Raw genomic sequence first — 21,928 nt, 5'->3', positions numbered from 1 at the left:
GCTTCAGCTAGGAGTATGTCCGTGAGTGATTGTGTCACTGTGCATGAATGCAGATTAAATATATCACATTGATAAAGCAGATTTCCTTTTTTCTTACAGTTTGTAGGAAGAAATAAGTTACTGGAGAGGGAATGACATGATTGACATGGGCAAGTGACTGATCAAGACAGTTTAATGTTTTAAACGATTTGCCGTGCCTCACAGCTGGCATTAGTTGGTTTAATTGATTTGTTGGAATAATAATACAAAGGACGAACATGCAAACAAGAGGCAAGACAAAAAGTATCAAAATATACAAGTGGATTATATACCTGTACAATATTTTAGGAGACAAGAATTAACAACAAAAACAAAAAGTAAATACAAATCAAGCAGACATTGCAGACTTAAAATGACAAACTGGATAGAATTAATACATGGGTAAGTTTATATTTTAAAGAAGAAAATTATAGCAAGATTATTCAACAAGTGAATTTAGTAAATTTCAGGACTGTCACAATGCTGGACCTGGACCCCACTTTTACAATGTTAGCAAGAAGCAAATACCAAAGACTTACCTGGAGTAGTTATTGGTTAAAGTCATCACTGTCGGGAAAAGGATCTGAGCCTGAAGTAGGTGAAAGAAGATAATTTACATTACAATATGTAACAAAAAGAGAGTGTGCCGAGAAAGGGGCTAAGGTCACACAGCTCAGCCATATATTATATAGCAGAAAACAAACAGTGGAAATCTCTTAATATAGGAGTTCATTTATTAGGTGCCCAAAGGGAACAGATGATGTTTTAGATTGAACCAAGTTTTTTAAAGGTCAGGTGTAGGGCCAAAACGTCACTTGTTGAGCTTGGACATCCTATAAAGGAATACTGTTTTACTGATAGATTCTATGAGAATTAAATAACCAGAATTCCACCAGATAGGCGTTCATTCGTGCTTAGAACATTTAGTGCTCTAAGGCACATGGAATTATGCTTGAAATGCTCCTGCACATACGTTCTTCACTTTACTAAAACTTACATATTGTGTACAAGGCAAATGTGCTGTTTCCCTAAATTTATTCATTTATGACTTTAAAAAAAATATCCAGGCTGAGTCAACTTTTGCCACTTAGCGGCTTTTAACGGGAGTCCAGCGTCACAGCTGGCATCACCTAGGCGACCAAAGTTCGGGTTTTCTCCCTTGGTCTTCTGTTTATTAACTTTGAGTTATTTGCTTTCTCTGCCCTGTTAACGGCACTATCTCTGCATTATTTCGTGACCAGTTGTAATTAATGACATGTAACTAATACCATGTAACACATAGCACAACGACTAGCTGGCATGTTAGTAGTGTAAAGGGATACACTCCCTACTTAGTACCTAACAATATCTTTCACACCACACACGACAGCTAATGTTAGGGAACAACTATACACACAACCATTGTCCTACTCGTATTTTTACTAACGAGTCTTAGACACTCTGATATAGCCTGTAGAAGATCTATATATGTGCGACAAATAGAACCTGACCGCCCACCATGAATAGACATAGGACACATCCCAAGCAGCACGGGAAATGTGTCAGGGACACTACGTCAGTATCTTAGTTTAACTGTTTACCTGGTGATGTCCCTGGTCACAGGGATAGAGCAAGACACGTTAAGGGGCAAGTTCATGTTATGCCACTACATATCATTTCATGTAATTCTATATTAGAGCCTAAGTTACCTATGCCTCCTGAGTCGCCTACCTGAAGCGGAGTACACTTTAAGCTACACAGAGACACCAAGGGGTTAACTATAGTAACGACGCTGCTCAGACCCTCCTAAATGGTTCTCCCCCTAAACACATTAGTTCCATACACACACACAGCCTACAAGCTGGAAGGCCGTCATGCTAGAAGTGTTGTGGCAATAGAGCCATATATGTTGCTGTATATATTAACCTGCAATGAAACCAACTTAATTAACATTGTTTTCCAGCATTGCTAGCATGCCTTATTAACTGTTTAATTCTCACTGTACAAACCTACTCATTCTGTAAAGCTTGGTAATATATAAAAAAAAAAATGTGCGAACTCTCATGCCACTGCCTAACCTGTATGCATCTATATATATATAGTTATGTACCCACCTGCACAATAAAAATAAAGAATTACCAAAAAAAATAAAAAATATCCAGAACCCTATATTACACACTACTCATATTAAATGTACTGGACTAGTGGATAATTATTTCAACCAATATTTGCTCAAAGTAGTCTTCGGGAAACCTTTGTAAAACCATCAATTAAAATCAGGTATAGTCACTAAATTATAAAATTGTCAGGATGTGACCTGAAAATAGTTTAGAATTTTATAGCATAGGTTAGAATTTTATAACAATTTTTTTCTAATTTGCAAGTACTCAATTCTTGAGAAGTTCTTGTTTATTGAATAATCCAGGTCATAGTTGATTTGTTCACCTGTGTTCAAGTGGGAATATCTTACATTACTTTATATAACAGGTACCTATGCATTCTTAACTCTTCAGGTTCCTTTCTAGGATTCACGGTTAATAAAATACCTGGTTGATTGACCATTGCATCTGGTTTATTTGCTGGATAGTAAACCTGGAACTAAACAGGTTTGATACAGGAATCTGACTCCCCAGGCCTGGAGGAACCAGCTGGAAGATGCTTTCTGTTGTGGTCTGTGCGGCCACGATAACCTAAGGAATAAAAAAAAGAGGACATCACTCAAATTATGAAGTTTCATACTCATTGGATACAAGATACAATTGTTGCCAGATTTATAAGACCCACAGGCCCTGCTCCTTTTTAGGTTACTTTTTCATTATAAGCTCATTTTTTATGTCTACATGTGAATTTGTGTACAATTCCTAGTAATAATATATGCATATAAGCCTATGCAGAATTCCTACCAAATGTATTAGTATGTTATCTCGGTCGGACGAGATAGCGCGGCCTTAGACATTTTTGGGGTTTTCTTGTTCCTAAAGTGGGGTGCCAGTGATAAAAACCTGGAGTGGTGGAATAGAAGTGCTAAATCAAGGCGTTCCTGCTGTATCAGGGTTTAATGATATGTGTATGCTATCTTACATATAATAAGGCTGCTTTCTGTTCATTCGTTGGTGGCCTAGTGGAACCGAGCTAGGAATTATCTTGTGGTCTATACCATATGATGTTATATCCTGGTGCCTTTTCAATAATAAGACAGCATTATTCTACCACTGGGTGGATGGGTGCATAGGGCCTTTGTATCCACTGCACCTCCTCGTTTGAGGCTTATTTCTGAGAGTAATGGTAAGTAGTCACGAAGACGACTACCTTTTGCACAAATCTCTGTTGCAGTGCTTTTGGAGCTTGTTCAATTTGAGCAGTAAAAGAATCAGTTTTAGCCAAAGTGATAAAATTGCTGCTGTTGAGATTATCCATAGCGTAGGGGTTCAGACCAACCACCAGACTTCCAAGTGATGCCACACTGCTCACATTAATCTGCAAAGACAAAAAAACATATTCACATAGCATTTAGGAAATGTGTTTTCTTTGCTACCCCCCTACTTAGCCCTAGGGCTGTCAAGAAAAGATGGTGAGTTAGATAACCCCCTCTGGATTTTAGATCTGGTAATTAATATTATTTTACTCGCAGTACAACATGTGACCACTAGGTTCAATGTTGTTTATAATGGGTTAGGGAGGTTAATCACACTTCAAAGGTGTGTAGAATACAAATATATGAACAATATATAAACAAAAAACATTTCAGTCTTGTTGCATGCCCCATAAGTGGAAATTGTTATTATTAAATCGGTAAATGTTTGCATGAACGGGGGAATGACTTCACGAGGTTTACATTCATTAACACAAACATTCCCTATTTGTGAAGTTAAATGAATGTAAACAGCTCTGTAAATGTTATTATAATGGTGATTATAGAGTCACAAACATGATGGATAAATTACGTTACTTTGTTTTTTGGTAGAGCCGGGCACATAATGCAAAGGTCTAAACAGCACCCCATAACCCAGATATTCACATAGGTAGTATCTGTCAGAGTTATTCACTCAAAGGGAGAATTCAAAGTGAATTTAAGGTAAGAATAGTTGAAATGGAAACATTCTATTAGTCAGTTATGCTTCCAGATTGACCACGGTGGCACTGAATTTGAAGTTTTGTTTGAATTCCCACTTAAGTGAATAACCCTGTGTGTCTCAGAGGCTTATAATGTAAGCCCTGTTTGCTAGCTTTTACTTGAACGTCCCACCATTGAGCTGAAATTTACCAGACTACTTCAGCACCTTTAAAAAACACAGAAAGAAAAACTGACAAAATATAGGCAGCAAACTCTGGATATAGGGGATACCCTCAAACTCAGAAAAAATGAGTCTACAAAAATATTTTACCTTAAAATTGGTTTCTGTTATTTTTGTGACTATGACAGATGCTTGGGTGACACTCCAAGTTTCAATCTGAGACAATGTTTGTAAATTATTCAGTAAAGATGTCCCAGTGGCCTTCTCTACAATCACTGAAGGGGGCAGTCCAACCGCCAGGGGACCTAGAGTCTGAAGAACGCCTGCCGTAATATTAGTCACCGATGTGACGATGGATTCCACTACCTGTGAAATGGGTAAAACACACAGGTCTGCATTATATAATAAATAATAATGAGTACGTACATACACTCTCAAGGTACCCTTTAAAAAAAAATATATATATATATTGTGTATACACTGACCTTATTTGGTACGGCATAAATGGCCACATGGCTAATATTTTTAACCCCACTTTGTCCCTCCCAAAATCCATGAAAAAAACTCTCTAGGCAAATATATGAAGATTATTTTAATGGTGTGAAAAAGGTTTGGGATTTTGGATATGAATCTCAGAATTGTTGCTCTCTGTTCTTCCAATGCAAGAAAGGTTAGGAAGAAAAAAGATTGTGGGAAAAATGGGTAAAATATAAGGGGAAGAGGACATTGAAAAATACAAAAAAACAGAGGTGGAAGGATAAAGAAGATAAAATAAAGAAGAGGGAAAAAGGATGGGGCCAGAGGGTAAAAAAGGCTAATAGAGAATAGAGATGGCATTTATCCATTTTTCGGTTGCTTTATGATGTTTGTGCTTTTTGCTATGATACAATTATCTTTCTGTTGTTACTATCGTTCTGTATTGTACAAACATTCTTTGTAAATGCAGATAGAAGGAAAAAGCTGAAAGGTTAAGCAATAAAGGTTATTTAGAAGAAGAAATTAACACATTGCTGAGGAAGACAGTAAATCGTTGAGGGGCCCTGTTATCATAAAGGTTACCTTGGGCCCACAAAACGCCTGGCCAAGACCATAATTGTAGTGCTACCGGTGGATTGTAAAATGTATAGACGGGCTAATAAAGGATTTTTATAGGTTTTTAGTATCAAGCCTTCCTCGTTAACAAGAGCTACTGATGAAAATACGTACATTGCTGCCCAAAGTGACATTGGCTGTACTTCCACACTGCTTTAGAATGTCCACAATTTTCAAGGCCTCACTTTGACTCATCGTGCTGATACTTAAGTTACCGACAATGTAGCATAGAATGTTTTGAGGAATGCTGTGAATAGTAAAAAAAAAAAAAAAAAAGTAAAAAAATAATAAATAAAAGAAATGTTAAAAGAGAATGTATATATTTATATTATGCACACAAACACTCTGCTATAAGAGGCAGCATTCGAATCACCAGACCTTCCCTGAGCACTATAATGTCCTTTCGACCAGTTCCTTCAGAGGTAGCTTAATTTATAGACATAATAAAAAATCACCCTTCCTCACAATTCATGTATACGGAAATGTTTACATTTTTTTTTCACATAAATAGGCTACCAATCCAACTGGCTTGAGTCCCAGCACAAAAAGACTTTTAATCACAGAAAACAAATAACATACCTTGACAGAGGGATAGATGGATTTTCTGCTGATATTAAATATGAAAAGTACTCCTTAAGACTTTGTGGTAGGGTCAGCGCGCCTATCAAGTCAAGGGTTTTTGAATCCACTGAAAAGTTTTGAAGCTGTTGAACACAAAATTACATTATTATGTTCAAAGTGTTATCATTAACAAAATTATCATAACATGGAGGTTGTCTTTTGTGTTAACATTTTTTTAACAGTTTCACAGTATGTGAGATTTTTTTTATTGTACCATTTTATTTCACCCGCCATTGTTTTCAATAATCTATTGAGGTAATATGTGAAATGGTGACATGTCCCTTTTCCTACATCCAACTACAGATGTTATAAACTGAGCAACCATTTTGGAGAAGAGTAGAGGTGCATCCTGGGAATATTATGTTCTAAATACAAGAGACAGGTCATGTGTGTGTGATAAGTTTCTGAAAATCTATTAGAGAAGGTAGAAACAATAAAACCTTTTCTGATGTGCAAGTGGTCACATGAAAATAAAACCATGTGGCACCCTGCTGCCATATTATAGGTCATGCTACTAAGTTCATTTTCACAACACAACATACTGTCGTAATAAATAATAAATGTATACAAATCTGGAAGATAATTTATTTAATAAACCAAAAACACAAAAATAGACACAAATAAACCCTGGCTATGACTGCCTGACTCAATAAAAGAGTCAATTTCGGCAGTACAAGCAAAAGAGTGCAAAATAAAAATTGAAATTATAATGGAGAGATTAAACGTATCTCAATCACATATATCAGTAGAACAAGACTAAGTTCCCCCTTGACCTAGTTGCTTGAGGATAAGGTGATTATTAGCAGTTAGGTTATTCATATGCTCTCATTATAGACTAAGTGCAGGGCTCGAGTCCTGCAGGAACGCGTGGGAACGGCGTTCCTGCACTTTTTCCACAGCAGGAACGCCGTTCCCATTACTAATCCTGCAGGACCCAGGGCTGGCACAAGCGGCTGCCAGAGCAGGGGGAGTACAAATCCGAATCCCCTGCCTCTGACTGGGGACTCGGATTTTTAAACTCACCTCTCCCCCTGCAGTCAGTGGAGTCGTCCGGCCTCTCCTAATGATGTCAGTAGGAGGGGGCGTGGCTTCCTCTGCTCTTCTCACAGGACCGCTGGGGAGCAGAGGAAGTCACGCCCCCTCCTCCTGACATCATCAGGAGAGGCCGGCTTACTCTGCAGGCTGCAGGTTCCAGATCCTGTCCCACCCCTCCTGGCCCAAGGTAAGCTTCAGGGAGGGGGGAAGGCACTTTAGGTTGTTTTTTTTTTATCCCTTTCCTCAGTCCCTGCCCCCCCTCCTCAGTCCCTGCCCCCCCTCCTCAGTCCCTGTCTCCCTCCCCAGTCCCTGTCTCCCTCCCCAGTCCCTGTCTCCCTCCTCAGTCCCTGTCCTCCCTCTTCAGTCCCTGTCCTCCCTCCTCAGTCCCTGTCCTCCCTCCTCAGTCCCTGTCCTCCCTCCTCAGTCCCTGTCCTCCCTCCTCAGTCCCTGTCCTCCCTCCTCAGTCCCTGTCCTCCCTCCTCAGTCCCTGTCCCCCTCCCCAGTCCCTGTCCCCCTCCCCAGTCCCTGTCTCCCTATTTAAGGCCCTGTCCCCCTCCTCAGTCCCTGTCTCCCTCCTCAGTTCCTGCCCCCCTCCTTAGTCCCTTTCCCCAGTCCCTGTCCCCCTCCTCAGTCCCTGCCCCCCTCCTCAGTCCCTGCCCCCCTCCTCAGTCCCTGCCCCCCTCCTCAGTCCCTGTCCCCCTCCTCAGTCCCTGTCTCCCTCCTCAGTTCCTGCCCCCCTCCTTAGTCCCTTTCCCCAGTCCCTGTCCCCCTCCTCAGTCCCTGTCCCCCTCCTCAGTCAATGTCCCCCTCCTCAGGCCTGTCCCCCTATTTAAGACCCTGTCCCCCTTCCTCAGGCCTGTCCCTGTCCCCCTCCTCAGTCCCTGTCTCCCTCCTCAGTCCCTGTCTCCCTCCTCAATCCCTGTCTCCCTCCTCAATCCCTGTCCCTTTCCTCAGTCCATGCCCCCCTCCTCAAGTCATGTCCCCTTACTCAGTCCCTGCCCCCCTCCTCAGTCCCTGCCCCCCTCCTCAGTCCCTGCCCCCCTCCTCAGTCCCTGCCCCCTCCTCAAGCCCTGTCCCCTTACTCAGTCCCTGTCTCCCTCCTCAGTCCCTGTCCCCCTCCTCAAGCCCTGTCCCCATATTTAAGGCCCTGTCCCCATATTTAAGGCCCTGTCCCCCCTCCTCATTCACTGTCCCCCCATCTCAGTTCCTGTCCCCCTCCTCAGTCCCTGTCCCCCTCCTCAGTCACTGTCTCCCTCCTCAGTCCCTGTCTCCCTCCTCAGTCCCTGTCTCCCTCCTCAGTTCCTGCCCCCCTCCTTAGTCCCTTTCCCCAGTCCCTGTCCCCCTCCTCAGTCCCTGTCCCCCTCCTCAGTCAATGTCCCCCTCCTCAGGCCTGTCCCCCTATTTAAGGCCCTGTCCCCCTTCCTCAGGCCTGTCCCTGTCCCCCTCCTCAGTCCCTGTCCCCCTCCTCAGGCCTGTCCCCCTATTTAAGGCTCTGTCCCCCTCCTCAGCCCCTGTCCCCCTCCTCAGCCCCTGTCCACCTTACTCAGCCCCTGTCCACCTTACTCAGCCCAGTGCTCTTACTCAGCCCCTGCATACGAGCATCAGCCCCTGTCCCCCTCCTCAGCCCCTGTCCCCCTCCTCAGCCCCTGCCCCCCTCCTCAGCCCCTGCCCTCCTCCTCAGCCCCTGTCCCTCTTCCTCAGCCCCTGTCCCTCTTCCTCAGCCCCTGTCCCTCTTCCTCAGCCCCTGTCCCTCTTCCTCAGCCCCTGTCCCTCTTCCTCAGCCCCTGTCCCTTTTCCTCAGCCCCTGTCCCTTTTCCTCAGCCCCTGTCCCTTTTCCTCAGCCCCTGTCCCTTTTCCTCAGCCCCTGTCCCTCTTCCTCAGCCCTTGTCCCTCTTCCTCAGCCCCTGTCCCTCTTCCTCAGCCCCTGTCCCTCTTCCTCAGCCCCTGTCCCCCTTCCTCAGTCCCTGTCCCCCTTCCTCAGCCCCTGTCCCCCTTCCTCAGCCCCTGTCCCCCTTCCTCAGCCCCTGTCCCCCTTCCTCAGCTCCTTTCCCTCTTCTCAGCCCCTGCCCCCCTCCTCAGCCCCTGCCCCCTTCGTCAGCCCCTGTCCCCCTCCTCAGCCCCTCAGTTCCTGTCCCTTTCCTCAGCCCCTCAGTTCCTGTCCCTTTCCTCAGCCCCTCAGTTCCTGTCCCTTTCCTCAGCCCCCATCCCTTACCTCAGCCCATGTCCCCTTCCTCAGCCCATGCCCCCCACCCCTCCTAAGCTCCTGTCCCTCTGCCTCAGCTCCTGTCCCCCTCCTCAGCCCCGTGCCCTTACTCAGCCCCTGCATGCAAGCGTATCATTTTTTTGTGGTGTGAGATATTACGAGATCTCCCAAAGTGAATACAAGATAGTTACCAGTTCCACATTGTTTGTAAATGATACTAGGTCCTGAGGACTGGAATAAGTCAAGTAATCTCCAAGGTTTAGGAAAATCCAGGAATTGGCAACACTGGAGGAGGAGTTATAACATGCAGGTTTTTGTTCTGAAAAACAAAATATATATGATATAACAAATATATAATAGACATAGGAAGTTTGTTTTAAGGCTTTGACTTTGTGATTTGCACTTCGATGAATGTTGCACTTGTGCAAGTGACCTTACTCTGATGCATGCTGTCTATCACGGGGGACAAAATAATTTACATCCTATGCCCTTACTGTGCCAAAACAGTCTGACATATGATGCAAATACAAAGTGAAAACAATTATTATTTTTTTAAAAAATAGAACCCATAGATATATTTTACTTATCTACTATGTTCTTCAAAAATGTGAAAGTTCCAAGTTTGGTGACTTTGTGAGTATATTCAACAGTCACTTTAAGTACAATAACAGAATAGGAGGCTCCTGACTGGTGGAACATCTTCCGTGTTTAAGAACGGTCTCCCTGCTGCTTCTGCTAGCCACAAATTATCAAAAGCAGCAGAAACTTAAGAAAGAGGAGAATCTTTTATTTTAATTTGTTTTCATATTTTCTGCATTATTGGCATAATGTATCTAGAGACGTCACTTCAACCCTTAGAATGTCCCTCTGAATGAAAAATTACATCCAGCAACGAACAAGTAAACAAATGGATGCAATAGGTGAGCAAATTTACAAAATTTTCATTAATTGAAGTAGAAATGCTCAGACAATGTCATATGATCTTCACATGATATGTCTATTTTATATTTGAGTGACCACCTCTACCAAGACCAGTGTAGAATCCCAGAATAACATTTTTTTTGACTTTGAAAGGAGTGTAGACTAAAGCTTCTGTCTGGACTCTCTGGAGAAGATACCATAAACTCTGTAACATTGATTTGTGGACTACTCATGGAAGAGATGTTATAATCATAATGACTTACGTGAGTTCTCCAGATACAGCTTAAAGACGCCATATATATCTTGCCGAGTGCTGGTGGTGTAATTATCAAAATATATAGACAAGGTCTTAACTCTGGAAAAAGAAACACAAAAACATGAAGTCAATTGTCTAAACAAATTTATAAACATGTAACAAAGATTTCAGTAATTGGGGTAACACACACAAAAAATAAGAAACAAAATATCCCATTTAGTCTTTATGTTAATTGTAAAAAAACAAAGAAATAATAATAAAAAATACAAAGAGACTTACAGGTTAAGGTAGAAGGAACAATTTGCTTCCATCACACCCGTGACATTCAATTGGGCCCCAGTTATTAGAGGTAGGTAATTAGCAAAACGCTTATTGAGCCAAATGTCCAATTCAGATTCACTTAGAGGCAGGTAAGTGAGGAAAGTTGGCCAGACTGTGTCAAATACAGCTTCAGCAATGTCTTGGCTAAATTTCATCTGGGGAAAATAACAAAGCACAGTGTATATTCAATCCATCCAGGGTGGATGCCAATATATCTAATTTTTTAAAATTAATTTACAGGGCACATGAAGGCACAGTGTTAATTAAGTAACACAGCCATCATTTTAGTTTGTTCCAGCAAGTGGCTATATCTCTGCGGTTCCAGGAACAAAAATGACCAGAATAAGGATTTCAGCTTGCAATTGTTTGTTTATATATCTCCCTATTTGTCATGAAGGAAAATGTAGGCAAATGCAAACTACTGTGTTTTCTGTCGTCTGCTGGAAAAACATAATGACTGCTCCCTAGATACAACAAAAAAAAGGTTACTAACTATGCCTTATTAATCTTTACTCACAGTTCTTCTGTAAATTAATTTCTGTTGAGATGCACATTATACACATATATTTGTGCATGTTGACATTTGTATGTAGATTTTTGTTCATGTAAATGCAACATTAATGTATATGTATATATTTATGTATAAATCTTTTGAGTAATATTAAAAACAATACATTTTCCTGGCCAAGTCAGATCTTTTGCTTTCTGTACCTTTCTGTACCTTCTTACACATTGAGCACATTGAGCACAATTAGCTACTAGAATTTTTCGTTTGCTAGTATTCACTTACGTCTACCAGAATGTCCATGAATTGTGCAAGTTCAGTAATATTTGTATAGTGTGACAGCATTATTTTCCATACAGTGCTGTTTGCACCCATTCCGTCTGTGAGATAGTGCAATAGATCCTGAGGGTTCAACGTATTTAATACCTATGGAACAAGGGGAAATATATACAATTTACACGTCTTTGAACTGGTGTTTGAATGGACAAATCGTCTTTGATTTTAAGTGCAGTCTAGAAAGAAGATCAACACAGGTAGTAACATGTAAATGAAAAAAAATATTTTTGTCCATATTCCCATAACTGGTATACCAAAAATAGTGTGTACCTGTTGTAATATTCAGTGAGGATGGTAGACAACTAACTTGGTTGTGTGTCCAGGATGGTACGATAACTAACTTGGTTTATGTCCTGGATGATAAAATTACTAACGTGGTTGGTGTGCTGTATGGTATGATTCCTAACTTGGTTGGCGTACTAGATGATACAATGACTAACTTGGTTGGTGTGCTGTATTGTATGATTCCTAACTTGGTTGGCGTACTAGATGATACAATGACTAACTTGGTGGGTGTACTAGATGATACAATGACTAACTTGGTTGGTGTGCTGTATGGTATGATGACTAACTTGGTTTGTGTGCTGTATGGTATGATGACTAACTTGGTTGGTGTGCTGTATGGTATGATGACTAACTTGGTTGTTGTGCTGGATGGTATGATGGCTTTTATCAGAGGTGTAATGGAAGATATGATGGCTAACATGGTTGATATGGGGGTGCTGTGATGGCAACCTTGCTTAATGTGATAGATCATATGATGGCTAATTTGTCGGTTTGTTTGATGGTGTGATGGCTAGCATTTTTAGTGTGTTGCTTGGTATTATGGCTACCATGGTTGGCATGGTGGATGGTATCATGGCTCCCTTGGTTGGTGTAGCAAATGGCACAATGGCTACTTGTTGGTGTGGTGGATGTTCTAATGGATTATTTGGCTGGTGTACTCTACGGTATAATGTTTATTTTGGTTAATGACTTTGGTGGTATAACGATAACCATGCTGGATGATAATCTGGCTGCATATGTTGAAGAACTGAGTTCAACCCTGGCAATCTTTCTCTGGGATTTGAGTGACACTGACAGCCGTGAGTGGTGGACTGGGTGACACTGAACTACCAAATAATGTGAACTGCTGAAGCATGCAGCATTACCCAACTTTCAGATGTTAGATGTTTTCAGAAATCCTGCCCCTTTATGTAATCTGTACTCTTCTCACCTTGCCTAGCTCATTTTGTTTTCTGGTACAAATACCAAAAAGGTTCATAGAAACATAGAAACATAGAATGTGACGGCAGATAAGAACCATTCGGCCCATCTAGTCTGCCCAATTTTCTAAATACTTTCACTAGTTCCTGGCCTTATATTATAGTTAGGACAGTCATATGTCTATCCCACGCATGCTTAAACTCCTTCACTGTGTTAACCTCTACCACTTCAGCTGGAAGGCTATTCCATGCATCCACTACCCTCTCAGTAAAGTAATACTTCCTGATATTATTTTTGAACCTTTGCCCCTCTAATTTAAGACTATGTCCTCTTGTTGTGGTAGTTTTTCTTCTTTTAAATATAGTCTCCTCCTTTACTGTGTTGATTCCCTTTAAATGGTTCTTTCATATCCCCCCTGTCTCATCTTTCCTCCAAGCTATACATGTTAAGATCCTTTAACCTTTCCTGGTAAGTTTTATCCTGCAATCCATGAACCAGTTTAGTAGCCCTTCTCTGGACTCTCTCTAAAATATCAATATCCTTCTGGAGATACGGTCTCCACTACTGCGTACAATGCTCCAAGTGAGGTCTCACCAGTGTTCTGTACAATGGCATGAGCATGTCTCCAGGAAACTCCTTGCTTTAAGTTTGTATATATTTAATACTCTGCTACTATATATGAGCCATAGAAGAATACAACAGACTCACCTGTGTGAGCTGACTGGACGGGATTAGTAATAATAGCTCATCGGCACTTATCAAGGTGGAAAAGTTAATAAAATAGTTTGTAATGAAATTTTGCAGACCGTCATCGTTAGTGTAGCATTCCATGAATTTAGAACCTGTTAACAAAATAAAATATATTTCAGGAGTTTTACATCAGAACAAGAGAATCACTCATGTCAGAACAAACATAGCAGAGCTATTGACGTAAAATTTTGGAGAATTAAATCCATATTTCAAAATTTAAGCAAAATACTCAGTTGTGAGTATATCTGATTTGGAGAATTTTGCCATTTAAATCAAGTTATCTACAATTCAGAGTTTGGTCAATAAATATATGATATATTTACTAAACTGTGAATTGTAGTAAAAATGTACCTGAACTGACAGTGTAGGCATGTTGTGAATATTGCTGTGACGTGATAATTATCAAAACTATGCGGTGATAGGTGAATCCCCAGATGTTGCAGAACTACAACTCCCATGATGCTTTGCATACCTTTGCATGTCTTTAGAATGACAAAGCATCATGGAAGTTGTAGTTTTAAAACATCTGGGGATCTACCTTTTGGGCACCCCTGGTTAAGAGAGTACTACTGCATGAGAAATTTAAAGAGCTCAGTACATGTGGAAACCTGCTAGCTACTTAACCCTGCGTGCCAATACTGTGCTACATACTCAAAAACTGACAATTCTCCCATAGACATGATAGATGACATTACATAGTCCTTAGCAAGCGCTGCAAAAATACTGGTGAATTTGATTGCTACAGAGAGCCCGCAATCCGAAAGATATGTTGGAGGAACTGCAAGATAAAATGCTCCAGAAATGCTCTTGACTAAGCCAAACAGGAGAGAGACTGGATTTTTTCCCAATCAGATATTTTAACCTCAGAATTTCAGCTTGGAACATTAAAAAACAACATATTGCTGGATAGCAGATAGGTTTCCTGTACTTGAAAATCAGCAAAATGATAAATAAACCCTTCTTGTGTTAAGTAACATTAGTTATATATAATAAATGCATTTGGCAGACAGTGTTCCTCATATCACCTTGCCAAGACAAGTTGGAAAGCTGTACCTCATGGACCACATGCTACGAAGAAGACACTGAGGGCTTCAAGGCGGAATTAAAAAAATATATATTTTCTTCAACTCCGATAGCCCTTGTTACATGAACATGGACATGAACACATGCTGTCTGATAATAACCACCTCACCAAGTACGGAGGAGAAACTACACTGACAGACTATGGAATGGATCAATGTCCACCCTTGGGCATATCAGGGTGTTTAGAAAAGTGCAAAATTGGCCAAATTTCAGGTCAGAACCATTTAAATTAACACTTTTGTGTTAGGAATACAAATATGTATTCCTAACACTAACATGCTCCTCTGCCCCTGTGGCCCCCCTTGGTAATGTCCTTGTAATATTATAGAGTCCCTTGTAAGAGATATAGAACAATACTGTCACAATAAACCGTAGTATAGCCTTGACTGATCGCCAGAATACAAATTGCACATTCTTTGCAAACCTAATGAAGGCAATGAAATTAAACTAGTGATCAAAACAAGTAAATAGTTAGAAGCAAAAAATTAATAAACTAATAATAAATATGAGTTGCTTTATATCTATGGTAAGACAGGTATACATGCATTTATTAACTCTCCTTACTGATTATATATTTTAGAGAGCCCATAGGGAGTTCAGGCATATTCTTTAACGTGTGACTTCCCAAATCACATACCTGTAGATGTATATTCAGTCATGTAGCGCTTAAAGAAGTCATTAAATATATCCTCTACTGTCTGGTTTGAAAATGATGTAAAAACTTGATTAAATCCTTTCACTCTGTTAAAACAATAACATGTGAAAAAAATTAGAATACATTAATTCATATCGCTTTGTTCTTGTCTTGCAGTGGATTCTTCAGTTGAGATGTTTTTGTCTCTATTATAGACACTTTTGACATGTGAATGGTGAGACTTACATTTCTTGGTATGAAGAGCACGAGATGTCAGTTGGCAGAAGCTGAAGAAGAGTTTGGTTGAAGTACGGAAGCAAGAGAACCAAATCTGTCTGGAACAAGACTGTCCAGTTTTGTGTTTGATAAGTGGAGAAAGAGGAACTGAGGTTCACAATAGTTTGATCCAACAGTGTTCCCTTTACTAATGTAATTTGAGTCTGTGATAGACTGGCCTATAAAGAAAGAGAACAAAAATTATCCTTCCTGAATATTATTTAGGCAGTTTTTTTGTTTGTTACGTTTTAGTGCACATAGAGATAATTGCTGGTAATATGAAATTGTTGACCAGAGTTCCGGTGAAGCTCATTTAGTTTGTCTTGTACCTTTGTGGCTGCAGATGTGAAGGCGTTGACATATTCTGTAATATCTGCTGGTCTTATTCCACTTAAAAATGATGCCAAGAAAGTTTGGTTGGAGAGAACATCTTCTTGGGTTAAAACAGAGGCCGCATCATTTGGTGTTAGATCACCCTGAGATAAAGAAATTTAATTTAGATTTGCTTGTTTTTCCCAAACATTGTCACATGCCTCAAGAAAAATAAACATGCACAATTATTCTAGAACATCAAAAATATCATCTAGTCTTGTACTGGATACTTACTGCACTGAACCCAGGATAGAAGTCCACAAAGTTATAAATTGTGGCAAAGATGGAAAATTCACGGAAGTTAAGTGTTTTCCATTCTTCAAAATTACTTGTACCAGAAACACAAGTTGAGTCTAATAAATAAAAACATAACAAAATAAGGGAAATAAAAAAAAAAAAGATTAGGTGTGAACTGTTATCAAAAGAAGTAAGCATCTGTATGGTAAATGAAAAACTTAACCAATACTGAATATGATATTTAAACAATGAGTTGTATTGTATCCATACTAAGACGAATATCTACCAGACATGTGCACAAACTTGTTTCAGGTGAGTAGAAACAAATTAAATTCCTTTTAATCTCTGCCTGAACACATTGATAGTTCGGCATTTACCTGTGAAGCCTAGTTCATTGACTAAGACTCCACAAGTAAATCCCATATGGATCTGTTTATTCAGGTGTGGAATAAAAATAATTTGATTTGTTTGACCCACCTTAAGCAGATTTGTGCACAAGTCAAGTATACATGCATTTAATGATTATTACCGTATATCATTGTGATCAGACAGGGTAGACTTGTTTTACATTTTATTTTAATATATGAAATTCCAAATCTTACATACCTGTAGATGTATGTTCAGTCATGTAGCGCTTAATGAAGTCACTAAATATAGTCTCCTCTGTCTGGTTTGAAAGTGATGTAAAAACAAGACTAAATCCTTTCAATCTGTTAAAGAAAACCACACATATAATTATTGGAACACATTACTTTATATTACTTTATCCTTGTCTTTTGTTGCTATGGATTCATCAGTTGACATGCTTTTGGATCTAAAAACATTTTGCCAGGTGAATGGTGAGACTTACATTTCTTGGTATGAATCGCAGGAGATGTCAGTTGGCAGAAGCTGAAGAAGAGTTTGGTTGAAGTATGGAAGCAAGAGAACCAAATCTGTCTGGAACAAGACTGTCCAGTTTTGTGTTTGATAAGTGGAGAAAGAGGAACTGAGGTTCACAATAGTTTGATCCAACAGTGTTCCCTTTACTAATGTAATTTGAGTCTGTGATAGACTGGCCTACAAAGAAAGAGAACAAAATTTTTCATTAAATATGCTTCCTGAATATTAGTTAGCCAGTTTTTTTGTTTGTTACGTTTTAGTGCACATAGAGATAATTGCTGGTAATATGAAATTGTTGACCAGAGTTCCGGTGAAGCTCATTTAGTTTGTCTTGTACCTTTGTGGCTGCAGATGTGAAGGCGTTGACATATTCTGTAATATCTGCTGGTCTTATTCCACTTAAAAATGATGCCAAGAAAGTTTGGTTGGAGAGAACATCTTCTTGGGTTAAAACAGAGGCCGCATCATTTGGTGTTAGATCACCCTGAGATAAAGAAATTTAATTTAGATTTGCTTGTTTTTCCCAAGCTTTGTCACATGCCTCAAGAAAAATAAATACGTACAATTATTTTGCAACATCAAAAAGTATTCTCTAGTCTTGTACTGGATACTTACCACGCTGAACCCAGGATAGAAGTCCACAAAGTTATAAATTGTGGCAAAGATGGAAAATTCACGGAAGTTAAGTGTTTTCCATTCTTCAAAATTACTTGTACCAGAAACACAAGTCGAGTCTAATAAATAAAAAAAATGTTTTAAAAAAAGGGAAAAATGTTAAAATAAATTAGGAGTGAATTGTTATCGAAAGAAGTAAGCATCTGTATGGTAAATTGAGTATTTAACCAATATTAAATATGATATTTAAACAATGAGTTGTATTGTATCCATACTAAGACAGGTATCTTTTAGACTTGTGCACAAACCTGTTTCAGGTGATCGAACAACTAAAATTCCTTTTAATCTACCCTGGAATGAATTGATCGTCCAGCATTTACCAGTGAAGTCTTTTTCATTGACTAAGACTCTACAGTTGTGCAACAAAAGGAATTTGATTTGTTTGACCCAGTTTAAACACATTTGTGCACAAATCAAGTATTCATGCATTTAATGATTATTACCGTATATCATTGTGAGCACACAGGAAAGACTTGTTTTACATTTTATTTTAATATATGAAATTCCAAATCTTACATACCTGTAGATGTATGTTCAGTCATGTAGCGCTTAATGAAGTCACTAAATATAGTCTCCTCTGTCTGGTTTGAAAGTGATGTAAAAACAAGACTAAATCCTTTCAATCTGTTAAAAAACAACACATATATCATTTTTGGAACACATTACTTTATATCACTTTATCCTTGTGTTTTGTTGCTATGGATTCATCAGTTGAGATGCTTTTGTATCTAAAAAGTTTTGCCAGGTGAATGGTGAGACTTACATTTCTTGGTATGAATTGCAGGAGATGTCAGTTGGCAGAAGCTGAAGAAGAGTTTGGTTGAAGTACGGAAGCAAGAGAACCAAATCTGTCTGGAACAAGACTGTCCAGTTTTGTGTTTGATAAGTGGAGAAAGAGGAACTGAGGTTCACAATAGTTCGATCCAACAGAGTTCCCTTTACTAATGTAATTTGAGTCTCTGTAAGATTGGCCTACAATGAAAAATAAAGATGTCATAATTAAAGATGCTTCCGAAATGTCATTTAGTCCATTGACATTACATTCTAATGCACAACAAAAGTTAGACAAAACTATGTTTTCGAATCCTGTACCTTTGAAGCTGCAGATATGAAGGCGTTGACATATTCTGTAATATCTGTTGGTTTTATTCCACTTAAAAATGATGCCAAGAAAGTTTGGTTGGAGAGAACATCTTCTTGGGTTAATTCCGAGGCCGCATCATTTGGTGACAGATCACCCTGAGAGTAAGAAATAATGTCTCAATTTGCTTGTTTTTCTCAACTACTCTCAGGTATCTCAAGGAAAATATATACACCAAATTGGTCTTAACAATAAAACAAAATTAAGAGTACTATATACTTTTTAAAGGGATACTTACAGCACTGAACCCAGGATAGAAGTCCATATAGTTATAAATGGTGGCATAGACAGAAAATTCACGGAAATTCAGTGTTTTCCACTCGTCGAAGTTAGTTGTGCCAGAAACACAAGTTGAATCTAATGAAAATAATGGAAAAAAAGAGAATATATGTTTTCTCTTCTCAAGAAAAGATAACGAGTAATAGGCTAATAACAAACATAATTTTTAAACAAGTTGAATTGTATACCGGAGGCTTGATTTACATTTCACTTTAAAGTATAAATTTTCGAATCACATACCTGTCGATGTATGCTCAGTCATGTAATGCTCAATGAAGTAATTGAATATATCCTTTTTTGTCTGTGTTGAAAGTAATGTGAAAACACGGCTAAAACCTTTCATTCTGGGTAGAAGAAAACAAAATAAATAAAACAGATTTTAAACATTGCAATATGTGAATTTATATCACTTTACCCTTGTAGGGCGTTAAGTTATATCAATAGATTGTGATGATTTTATTTATTAAAGATGACTTGCTGCATATAAAAGTTGACACTTACATTTCCTGGTACGAATCGCAGGAGATATCAGTTGGCAGACGTTGAAGAAGAGTTGGACTGAAGTACGGAAGCAAGAGAACCAAATCTGTCTGGAACAAGACTGTCCAGTTTTGTACTTGATAAGTGGAGAAAGAGGAACTGAGTTTCGTAAGAGTTGTATTCAATAGATTCTCCTTCACTGAGGTAATTTGAATCTCTGAAAGATTTGCCTGCAATTAGGAAAATGTTATTTTATTTTATTAATAATTTGGTTCATGTCAATCCTTTGACCTCTCATTGATATGTTCAATACACATGAATGAAGCCAGTTGTTGTTGAAGGGGAACCGTAATTTTTTTGGGGAAATAACAAGATTATGTAAATGTTTTTTAAACAAATATATAACTTGTGTTAACAATCTTTCCTTGTGAAGCTCCATTTAAAATATATTTCCCAAATAACTAACCATACTAATGAGTTCAGACACAGCCAGGGTACATTATGCAGAAAATGTCTGAGCAAAGATGACTGAGCTTATAACAATGATTGACAGGGAGCAAAGATGGATATGATCAAGTGATCAGGTCCAGAATAAAACGGTGTTGAGTCCTACATTTGGTTTTATTTTTCAGACCTTGAAAACCCATCTTCGTGAAATATAAGAAATAAATAAGCAGAATATTACAAATCATGGGGAAGTAATGGTTTCCATTCAACTTCAAAAAGACTAATGTGAAATAGATAAAGCATCTTTTATATATATATTGTGTACCTTTCCTGCTACAAACGTGAAGGCGTTGACGTATTCAGTAATATTTTCTGGTTGTATTCCACTTAAGATAGACATCAACAATGTGTGGTTTGTAAGAACAGATTCTTGGACCAACAGATTTGCTGTCACAATTGGAGGTAGATCAATCTGAGTGGGGAAAAAAAAAATGACGGTTTAATGTTTTTGTATTAATTTGATTTTAGAAAGAAATGCCTGAAACATTGTTTTTGAATGTATTTACTAATATTTCCTGCTTTACTTACGGGAACAAAACCTGGATAAAGTTTCTCATAATCATAGGTGAACGCAAAGTAATAAAATGCCCGAAAATTCACTGTTATCCACTCTTCATATGAAACTGTACTGGAGATACAAGCTGAGCCTACAGGACGGAAAGGAAAAGGTAGATTAACACATTAGTGATGTTTCTGCAGATTTTATGAACAAGTTAAATTGTTACCAAGCGAACAAGTGCTATAGAATTATCTTTCAAAGCCTTTATGATATCTTGACTTTCTTTGCCATTGTCATCTGCAAAGCATTGCAGTTCATATCACCTATAAAAACACACTCCTATCCCCAAAGCAACTTAAGCTCGTGAAAGTTGCTATGGCGGCAGTTTTTTCATGGCACCTACTTATCTTCCCGTGTTTAAACAGTTTGGCAATGGTTTTACCTTGACCTTGGGGCTCTGGAACCTGACACTTATACCTTCTGGCTTCCATTCCTCTAGAGCAGTGTTCCCCAACCCCCGGGCCGCGGACCGGTACCGGTCCGTGGATCAAACGGTACCGGGCCGCCCAGGGGTGTGCGAGCCTGCCGGCTAATGCAGGGCTGGCATTGCCCAAGTGCCAGCCCTGCAATGTGCCTGCGGACCGGAGGGGAGATCAGAGATCTCCCTCCCCGGTCTGCAGGCACATTGCTGACAGCCGGCAGGGGAGGGAGTGAGAGAGGACCCAGGAGCTTTTACCTGCAGCTCCTCCGGGTCCTCCTCTCGCGAGATTTGGAGCGTTGCCGCGGTAACCACGGCAACGCTCCAAATCTCGCGAGAGGGAACTCTAGCCCTGTAACTGGGCTAGAGTTCACCTCACCACCACCGGACCACCAGGGAATCCCCACCGGACCACCAGGGAATCCCCACCGGACCACCAGGGACTAAGAAATGTCCCCCCTCCTCCCAGTAAAGGTAAGAAGGGAGGGGGGACATGAATATATTAATTTTAATTAAATAAATTTAAAAAAAGCCTCCCTACCCTCCTTACCCCCCATACACACACTGCCCCACAAACACTGCCCCCACACACACACTACACACATTGCCCCATAAACACACTACACACACTGCCCCACAAACACTGCCCCATACACAGACTACACACACTGCCCCACAAACACTGCCCCCATGCACACACTACACACACTGCCCCACAAACACTGCCCCATACACAGACTACACACACTGCCCCACAAACACTGCCCCCATGCACACACTACACACACTGCCCCACAAACACTGCCCCATACACACACTACACACACTGCCCCACAAACACTGCCCCATACACACACTACACACATTGCCCCCCCACACACACTACACACATTGCCCCATAAACAAA

The 21,928-nt window shown here is 39.8% G+C and overlaps 1 protein-coding gene across 1 annotated transcript in view; it reads right to left on the bottom strand.

Annotated features, from left to right (window-relative positions):
• Window positions 1-21,928, bottom strand: part of LOC134571847 (uncharacterized) — a 142,186-nt gene that overhangs the window by 12,504 nt on the left and 107,754 nt on the right. Inside the window, exons 3-18 of the mRNA XM_063430476.1 lie at window positions 18,158-18,261; window positions 17,578-17,696; window positions 17,300-17,446; window positions 16,931-17,139; window positions 16,687-16,790; window positions 13,437-13,570; window positions 11,472-11,612; window positions 10,640-10,836; window positions 10,368-10,459; window positions 9,375-9,502; window positions 5,904-6,028; window positions 5,439-5,571; window positions 4,383-4,598; window positions 3,307-3,474; window positions 2,544-2,687; window positions 558-607 (exon numbers count right to left, since the gene is read on the bottom strand). Coding sequence (XP_063286546.1) covers window positions 558-607; window positions 2,544-2,687; window positions 3,307-3,474; window positions 4,383-4,598; window positions 5,439-5,571; window positions 5,904-6,028; window positions 9,375-9,502; window positions 10,368-10,459; window positions 10,640-10,836; window positions 11,472-11,612; window positions 13,437-13,570; window positions 16,687-16,790; window positions 16,931-17,139; window positions 17,300-17,446; window positions 17,578-17,696; window positions 18,158-18,179 — 2,129 coding nt within the window. The 5' untranslated portion in view covers window positions 18,180-18,261. The remainder of the gene's footprint in view (window positions 1-557; window positions 608-2,543; window positions 2,688-3,306; window positions 3,475-4,382; window positions 4,599-5,438; window positions 5,572-5,903; window positions 6,029-9,374; window positions 9,503-10,367; window positions 10,460-10,639; window positions 10,837-11,471; window positions 11,613-13,436; window positions 13,571-16,686; window positions 16,791-16,930; window positions 17,140-17,299; window positions 17,447-17,577; window positions 17,697-18,157; window positions 18,262-21,928) is intronic.

Source organism: Pelobates fuscus, chromosome 8, assembly GCF_036172605.1.
Source record: "Pelobates fuscus isolate aPelFus1 chromosome 8, aPelFus1.pri, whole genome shotgun sequence".
NCBI lineage: Eukaryota > Metazoa > Chordata > Amphibia > Anura > Pelobatidae > Pelobates > Pelobates fuscus.
This window is presented reverse-complemented; position numbering and strand designations above follow the sequence as displayed.